The 9,326-nt window shown below is 44.0% G+C and overlaps 1 protein-coding gene across 1 annotated transcript; it reads left to right on the plus strand.

The window, feature by feature from the left end:
• G0S2 (G0/G1 switch 2) lies at window positions 1–832 on the plus strand. Its single transcript, XM_006159320.1, has 2 exons — window positions 1–56; window positions 215–832. Exon 2 carries the CDS (start codon window positions 247–249, stop codon window positions 559–561), a length of 315 nt encoding a protein of 104 aa, XP_006159382.1. The 5' UTR covers window positions 1–56; window positions 215–246; the 3' UTR covers window positions 562–832.
• Window positions 833–9,326: the final 8,494 nt, after the last annotated feature.

A 9,326-nucleotide genomic window follows, 5' to 3' on the forward strand; every position in this document is an offset into this window, starting at 1 on the left:
CCCCCCCCCCGCCGACCCCAGCTTGCGCTGCCTCCTGCTCGCGCTAAGCCACTAAGGTGAGCCCCAAGGGGGCCGTGAGGGCTGCGGGGACCCGGGCTGGGCGCGGGGTCCCAGGGAGGCCTTCCCTAAGGAAGCTAAGCGCGGGGCGCCGGGGAAGCGGGAGCCACCCTTCAGGGGATAAAAGTCCGCCTGTCCCGCTCCGCTCCTCCTGTAGGTCCCTAGCCCCCCAGAGCGCACAGAGCCGAGATGGAAACTATCCAGGAGCTGATTCCTCTGGCCAGGGAGATCATGACCCAGAAGCCCAAGGGGAAGCTGGTGAAGCTGTACGTGCTGGGCAGCGTGCTGGCCCTCTTCGGCGTGGTGCTCGGCCTGGTGGAGACCGTGTGCAGTCCCTTCACCGCCAGCAGCCGTCTGCGGGAGGAGGAGGCCGCAGTGGCCGAGCTGCAGGCCGCCCGGGAGCGACAGGCCCTCCGAACGCAGGCGCTGCTGGAGAAAGGCAAGCTGCCAGAGGGGACCCTGCTCTGCAGTCGGGTGCTGTGCAACCGGCAGCATGCCTCTTAGAACTGAGGGAGGCCAGCAGATGGGAGGGAGAGAGGGACAGACAGACAGACAGAGCGCGCGCCTCTGCTCCCGAGACAGCGCACGCACACGCCTGACTCAGGTGGGAGACAGCAGGAGCCCGTGTGCTTTTGGATTTACTTCGGAGAAGCCACCAACACCCAGAACTGACCTACCACGGGAATCCAGGAGTTTGGCATCGAGTTTGGCTGCCGTGCAGCTCCGCGTGGTGATGACATGTCCAAAACTGTGACCTTTGAGCTATCTGAATGCATCTACCGTTTTACACTAGGAAGGAAGGAGGAGAAATGCTTTTTAAATTATTACTATTATTATTATTATTATTATTATTATGACCACCATTTTGCATTTTGAAATAAAAAAAAAAGTTTTCTACTACACCTCGCTCTCCCAATTCCTGAGGGCCTAGCTGGTGACCTGGGGTACACAGCAGGGAAGAGAGAGGCATGTTGGCGATGAGAGTCTCACCTGAACATTGTGGAGGAGTGGCTTCCTGGAGGTCAGATGCCACTTGCTACATGCCTAGGGTCTCTGAAATTGCTATTACATGCTTATAATTCTATGAAGACTTGGTTTTTGCATCATGTTAGGGGTAGAAAGAGAGACACTCATAAAAGTCCCATCAGACTGAGCATTTTAAGATCAGAGGATAAATCAGCTTCTGACCTACCATAAGTGAATGGGAGAGAACAGATTAATTCTAGGGCAAAAAAGCTATTTGTTTCTCACATCTGTGTGCCAGAGGTTCATCCCCTTCTTCCTGACTGCATTGTAGAGAAAGAGACATGGAGAGAGATTGTGGGAGAGAGGAGAAAGAGAAAAAGAAAAGAAAAATTAACTACCTAGTAGGAAAAGAGGCAAATCCCCAGGAACCCCTAGCTCCACCTGCCATCTTCTCCAGAAACCCAGATGATAAAAAAAGCTCCAGGCTTGAAAGACAAAGACTGGTTGTCACAGACCTGAGTCCTCCTCCTCCAGGGACAGAGTTTGCTCTGTTACTAATGACTAATTCAATGGCTCTATAGGATTTAACAAAAGAAATTTCCTCCCATGGCTCTTAAAGAGGTAGCCAAGGGCCCAGAGGCATGGGCCTGATGCCACTCTCCTCACCTCATTTGCAATGTCACCTACCCTGACCAGGTACAGACACTTTACTCCTGTCATCAATAGCTATGCAGTTTTTTAAAGAGGCTTTTGCTATAGGGTGTGTGAGCTTGCCAGAAAGACAGAGACAGAGAGACAGAAAGCAAGAAATCACACCCCAGGGAGATGGCCACATGCAATCCCTTCTCCTCCATTCTCCTCTCGGGATCTTGGGCACACACAACACGCGCCCAGTGTGAGTTTAAGCCTCCAGGTCCGGGATTCGAATCGCAATCGACCACATTGGAGTCCAGTGACATAGCCATTACACCATCAGCTGGTCCCTAGCTATGCATTTTTAGCAAACACATCAATGGTCTATGATTGGACTCTCTCCCAAACCACCCCACCTCCCCTCCATTTCATTTTTTTGCCCACTCAAATCCTACCTAGCATTCCTGGCTCTGATCAAATGCTCTTGTTCCCCAAAATCTATCTTATTACTCCAAAGGAAAGAGCAATCAGAATATGGTGTGATTAATTAAGAAAATAAACACATTTGGAGTTTTAAATAAGAAAGAGTAATGTCAGCAGCCACACCATTTTCCCAGTTTCCAAGATGGGAAATTCAGCCCTATAGTAAGACAGAGCCTTGTCTTAAATATCCGAAAACCGAAAACCTTCCCAGGAACTTGTTTCATCTCATCGTTCCAACTGATCTTCCAAAATGCCTCTCCTGTTACATTTCTTACTCCTCTGCCCATTCACCCCCCCACCTTGTCCTGCTCTCAGTAGCTCAAACTACCTCTGACACCCACTAGCATGTTCACCCCAAACTGAATCCATTATCACATGATAAAACCTTCACTCTCCTCTGCTCAAAAACAGCAGAGACGCAACTCCCAGTCCAGGTTTCAGTGATCTGCTCCCATCTGAACCTGAATTCTCAGGCTGCCCAGTGTGAACCCCAGTATCCTTCTGTTCCCTTTTGTCCTTTTGCATCTTTGTTCACATTACTCTCCCTACCTAAATGTCCTCCCACCCATGATCCTCACATCTGGGACCACATACCTCGAATTCTCCAGGAGAGGTATGACTTCAAATATTGTACCAGCTATTCAAGTATATATCAAATTATGTGAGTCATTTCTGGTCTAGAAGGTAATGCCTACCTTTTGAGGATTTGGCTATATGTTAAAATGCACAGCCGTATAGGTAATCCCTATACATTTTTGGTTTAGAAAAAAATGCCCCCTGCCTGTCCACATCTAAACTACCTAACTCAATCAAGTCTGAACTATTACAATCTTCTCTGTCCTCACAGATCTTTTCAGTTTTGTGAATTCTTGCAGGTCATGTAGTCTGGGGGTCATACTGGGTCACTCGGGAATGGACTTTTGACCAGGTATTTTGTGGGGCTGATCATGTATTTCATAGTATAATCTTCTTGAGGTCAAGGATTATGTCTTCTTCTGTGTTAATAGAAATCTCCCAAGTGCTAAGTAAATCATAAGTTCTTAATAAATACTTGATTATTTCATTAATTCATTTATGAAGTTAGAGCAGGGGTGGCAGTTGGGAGGAAGAGAATTTTGTCCCCCTAAGCAACATCTGGCAATATCTGGAGACATTTCTGGTTGGTGGTAGAAGGATCAGTACTGCTGCATCTGGTGGGTGAAATTTAGGAATGCCATTAAATACCTTCCAGTGCCAGCCCTAGTGGTTAGCGACACCACACTACATACAGCCAACCGGGGCTCAAATCACAGCCTCCACAGCTTGAAAAACACACTATGTGCATGTGTGTGGGTGCCTAAAATCCCAACAGGAATGAGAAATGAGGAGAAGGGACTGTGGTATGACTATGCCCCATTGGCGAGGGGTGCGTTCTCCACCTTCTCTTTCTCTCTGTTGTGAGTACATGTGTCCTCTTGCAATTAAAAAAAAAAAATCTTATGGACTGGCCTTATGGGTTAGTGGTTAAGGGAAGCCAGATTCCATAGTGCTGACCACAGTTCAGATCCTGCCCTGGCAACTTATAAAACATGCCGAGTACATGTGTGTGCCCCAAATCTCAACAGGATGGAAAAATGAAAGAGACGGGATTAGGATATGACCGTCTTCCATTGAGGGGTGTTTTCTCCCTCACCCCTCTCTCTCTCTCTGTCTTTCTGGCAAGCACAAACACTCTCTGGCAACTATTTAAACAAAAGAAGAGGAGGAGGAGGAGAAGGAGGAGGAGGAGGAGAAGAAGAAATCTTATATAGGAGAGCCACTCACAACAAGGAATTCCCCAATCCAAAATGTCAGTTGAAAAACTCTGAGTTAGAGAGAAGTAAAGACAAAGGTTTGCCTAATAGTTTCAAAGTCAAGGTTTTAACGTGCTCTTACAGGTTGACGTCAGCTTGTGGTCAAACACAAATCCCTCCCCCAGCACAGGAGTAAAAATTGTCCTTGGCTCTTTCCTGTTTCACAATTTTATCAGCAGTCTGGAAGAGGTGATAGAAGACATACTTATCAGTTCTGTTAGTAACACAGAGTTGAGATAGCCGAGTCAGGATTTAGAGCAAATTAACAGACTCTATTCATGCATTAAAGCAAACCTACTGAAACTGAATAAGAAGGAAAGTACAATACAGAATTTCAGTCCAAAAAATCAATTGTATGACCACAGAATCAGGAAGGCTTATTCTAGCAGCAGATGATGTGAAAAAGATCTAGAGATTTTCATTGATCACAAGCTCAATAGAAGCCATCAAGGGCTTGCAAGGCTAGAAGTAGAATATCCAAAAAAGGGGAAGAGTAGGGGTCTCAGGGAAGAGTAGGGGTTTCATTTACTTTGCAATCTGTCAGGATGGAAAACAAAGTTAAGTCTGACTATTTGGATTTGCTTTTATATTCTGATTTTACCTAACCTTAAATTCTGGGTCTCAGGGGAACCAGCAGTTAGTGTAATGGCTATGTCGCTGGACTCCCACGTAGTCGACCCCAGTTCGAATCCCGGACCCGGTGGCTTAAAACTCACGCCGGGCGCATGTGCGTGTATGCCCAAGATCCCGAGAGGAGAATGGAGGAGAAGGGATTGCGGCATGACCATCCCCCCTGGGGGGTGATTTCTCACTTTCTCTCTCTATGTCTCTCTCTGTCTGTCTGGTGAGCACATGCGCCCTATAGCGAAAAACCTCTCCAAAAAAAAAGTCTGTATCTCAGGTTACTCAAATTCTTTCCTCACCTATAAAATAGTACCTTTCTCAGGGGATAATTTTGCAGAATCTCACAATTCTCTCAACTTCTTTTTCTTTTTTTTTTTTTTGAGAGGTTTTTGCTATAGGGCACGTGCACTCACCAGAAAGATAGAGAGAGACAGAGAGACAGAAAGCGAGAGACCACTTGCCAGGGGGGATGGTCATGCTGCAATCCCTTCTCCTCCATTCTCCTCTTGGGATCTTGGACACGCATGCACACGTGCCTGGCATGAATTTAAGCCACCGGGACCAGGACTCAAACCGCGGTCGACTACATGGGAATCCAGCAACACCAACTGTTGGTACCAATTTTGCAGATTAAATGAGATAATATATGTAAAGTTTTTAGAGAAGTATCTGGCATAGAGTAAGTGTTTTGTCAATGAAAAAAGCTTACTATATTATTATGGCTATTGTGTTACATTGTAAGAGTAACCTTAACAAAGAAAAATCTGTTTAGATCTGAGCGAATAGGACTGATAGAAGTTCAGAAACCATGTCACATACAGAACAAATTAACAGTACAGAAGACATGGTAGCTTTACATGACAATTGCTTTCAAACATTTAAAGGACTTCCATTCAAATTAGGGAGAATCACCCTTGACTTAAAGATGCAGAACTATTAATAAGACTAGCAAATAGGATCACCAGGAGACAGATGAAGAAATCAGAGTAATTCGAAAACATTGAGTTGCCTTGTGATACATAGTGAGCTTCCCGTCACTAAGATCATCCACGCAGAGGTCAGGTGTCATCTGCCAGGAATGGTATAAACTAGACAGGAGATTTCTGAACTGGAGGTCCCATCCAATTATAAGATTGTTCTGTCTAGTACTCCTACCAAATGGGGAGCTATTTCCCTCCCGGCCTGCCTATCTAGAACCGCCCCTCTTAAGTTTTAATGCCTCTTTTTTCTTTTTCTCAACACATTGACAAATATTTCTTTTTTTGCTCAATGTCTACTAAAAGTTATGAATTTGGGCCAGCAGGTGGCATGGTGGTTAAGAAGGTTGGATCCTACATGGTCAATTGTGTAGCTTGAGTCCTGGCACAATACCTTGAGGAGCAGGTTAGTACATGTGAGTACATGCCCTAAATCCTGGAAGGAGGAGAAATGAAGAAGGGATTACAGCATGACAATGTCCCATGGAGGGTTCTTTCTCACCCTTCCTCATCCTCTCTCTGTCTCTCTCCAATGAGTGCATATGCCTCTGTCAAATTTTAAAAATATGTATTTTAAAATAGTAATGAATTCAATAGCCAGGAATGCTATTAAACATCTTATAGGGCAAGCCCCTTAGCACAGTGCTTAAGCACTGTGAGGACAGAGCCAGATCCCACACAGTCAACTGTGGTTTGAATCCTGGCCCAGACCCAGGAGACTTGAAAAACATTCAGGTACATGTATGCATGCTCAGAATTCTGATGGAATGGAGAAGTGAAGGAGAAAGGATTGCAATGTGACCATGCCTTATCGAGGGGTGCCTTCTCTAACTTTCTCTCACATGTGCACATGCACGCACATGCTCTTATGAGCACACATATCCTCTGGCAATGAAAAACAGTGATAAAAAGAGAAAGGAGAGGAACCTAACATACCACTCACAGGCACAAATTCCTGGTGGCCTCGCTTGTCTTTCTCAGTTTCTTCTGCCTCTTTTTTCTTTTTCTCAACACATTGACAAATATTTCTTTTTTTGCTCAATGTCTACTAAAAGTTATGAATTTGGGCCAGCAGGTGGCATGGTGGTTAAGAAGGTTGGATCCTACATGGTCAATTGTGTAGCTTGAGTCCTGGCACAATACCTTGAGGAGCAGGTTAGTACATGTGAGTACATGCCCTAAATCCTGGAAGGAGGAGAAATGAAGAAGGGATTACAGCATGACAATGTCCCATGGAGGGTTCTTTCTCACCCTTCCTCATCCTCTCTCTGTCTCTCTCCAATGAGTGCATATGCCTCTGTCAAATTTTAAAAATATGTATTTTAAAATAGTAATGAATTCAATAGCCAGGAATGCTATTAAACATCTTATAGGGCAAGCCCCTTAGCACAGTGCTTAAGCACTGTGAGGACAGAGCCAGATCCCACACAGTCAACTGTGGTTTGAATCCTGGCCCAGACCCAGGAGACTTGAAAAACATTCAGGTACATGTATGCATGCTCAGAATTCTGATGGAATGGAGAAGTGAAGGAGAAAGGATTGCAATGTGACCATGCCTTATCGAGGGGTGCCTTCTCTAACTTTCTCTCACATGTGCACATGCACGCACATGCTCTTATGAGCACACATATCCTCTGGCAATGAAAAACAGTGATAAAAAGAGAAAGGAGAGGAACCTAACATACCACTCACAGGCACAAATTCCTGGTGGCCTCGCTTGTCTTTCTCAGTTTCTTCTATGTCAAACTGCAGCCTCCTCTGAAAGAACCCCTGCTTCCCATAAAGAGCTGCATGGGATCCTAACTTATGCACTTACTTTGGTAAAGGGAAAAAATTGGGAGTTAGAACAGTAATTATCATCATGTAGAACTTTTCACATATCAAAAATCTATAAATAAATCCATTAAGAGGGACCCCAGAAAACTTAGGAGAGAACCCTCCAAAGAGTCAATAGTTAGCTTCTTTAATTGGTAAGCTGAGCTTTCAAAACAAAATTCTGATTCAAGGATGGTCTCTCTCAAAGTCTCTGATACCATCTGAAACCCACCTTCTTTTCACTTATCTCTTTCCACCCAGCTTTTCTTCATTTTCTGTAGAAGTCACCACTTCTACAGAATTTTCTCTAGAAAAGAGCAATCACTGTAAAACTGCCAAATCCAAAGGCAGCCCTAAAGCAGTTGAATTTAGATCCTGGTCTGAAGCAATATTAAGAGTAATAATTTGGGACCAGCAGATGGCGTAATGGTTACATCTCTGGACAGCCTCCCACGTAGTTGACCACAGTTCAAGTCCTGGACCCGGCGGCATAAAACTCATGCTGGGTGTGCATGCCCAAGATCCCAAGAGGATAACAGAGGAGAAGGGATTGCGATGTGGCCATCTCCCCTAGGGGATGATTGCTTGCTTTCTGTCCTTCTGTATCTCTCTGTCTCTCTGGCTAGCTCATGCATCCTATAGCAAAGATGTCTCAAAAAAAAAAAAAAAAAAGAGTTACAACTTATTGGGCCAACAGATATTATAACGGTTATGTTGCTGGACTCTGACATGGCTAACCGTGGTTCGACCTGGACCTGGTGGCTTGAAAATCACTCCAGGCACGTGTGTGGGTGTGTGCCCAAGATCCCAGGAAGAGAATGAAAGAAAAAGGACAACAGCATGGCCATCTCCCTTAGAGGGGGTGATTTCTCACTTTCCTTCTCACTGTGTTTGGTTCTCTTTCTTCAAGTGAACGCACATACCCTAAGGCAAAAAGCTCTCAAAAAAAAGTTGCAATTTATTGTGTGCTGTAGAGATGTGCAATGATTGACTATAAATAAGATGTCATAAAATTGTTTAAAATAGTGGGACAAAAAGTTATAATTAGAGATGTTCCTAAACCTCAGGGGGGCTGGCAGAAATTTGTTGCACAATTTAGGATTTATTAGGTACTTATTGTTCTGGACTGCAGATCTATACCAACCAGTTTAGTTCATTGTTAGTCCCTTGGCTAGAGTAAATAAATATTTAAAAGCAGAAGGAAAAAATTAAATAATTTAGTCGTATAAAATGAAAAACAAATGTTTTCAGTGAGCAATAAAAAAACTAGAAAAGTACAAAAAGCACTTTCAGAAACCTTCCTTTTAAGATGCATTGGACAAGGATTGAAAATTATAAACTAAATAAAAACAAAAATAGAGTTCAGGAATCTTTCAAAGACTATGATGGAATAAACTGTTTTTCTCTTTTTTCTTTTAGTGGGCTCAAATATGAATGAGGGGATTTAACGACAAAAAAATTCATTGTAATGTGAAATTGAGATCATAGGAAATAGCCAATATGTGGCTAGACATTTTCAGAGAGCTTTAGAAAGTAAATAAGCTAGAAATAAATAAAACTTACAGTTATAGTCTATTTTTAGATGAAACAACTGGACCGTGAAATAGAAATAAAACCAAAAAGGTTCTATCCCTTAAGAATTGGGAGAACATGGTTAGGGACACTTGTAGATGCTGCAAGCAGAAGGGTTATCGAAAGAACCAATGTCCCATTTGGCTAAGCAACAGAAGATGGTGCTCCAGAATCTGTTCAACAGTGTTTCTCCTAAGGAGATGTTAGCACCCAACAGTTCCAGTCCTCCCTCTAAAACCACGACCCCAAATCTCAGGGAGGTCAGGGGTAACCATGTCAACTGTATGTGTCATCAGGGCAGAGCTATGTCTCGTCTGACTGCCATTCTATCACCAGCTCCTAGTCCAGTGTCTGCTACATAAGTGAA

Source organism: Tupaia chinensis, unplaced genomic scaffold (genome assembly GCF_000334495.1).
Source record: "Tupaia chinensis unplaced genomic scaffold, TupChi_1.0 Scaffold000627_1, whole genome shotgun sequence".
NCBI lineage: Eukaryota > Metazoa > Chordata > Mammalia > Scandentia > Tupaiidae > Tupaia > Tupaia belangeri.

Bases quoted from the DNA above. Each gene is read 5' to 3' on its own strand.
- G0S2 (XM_006159320.1), top strand. From the start codon at position 247: ATGGAAACTATCCAGGAGCTGATTCCTCTGGCCAGGGAGATCATGACC.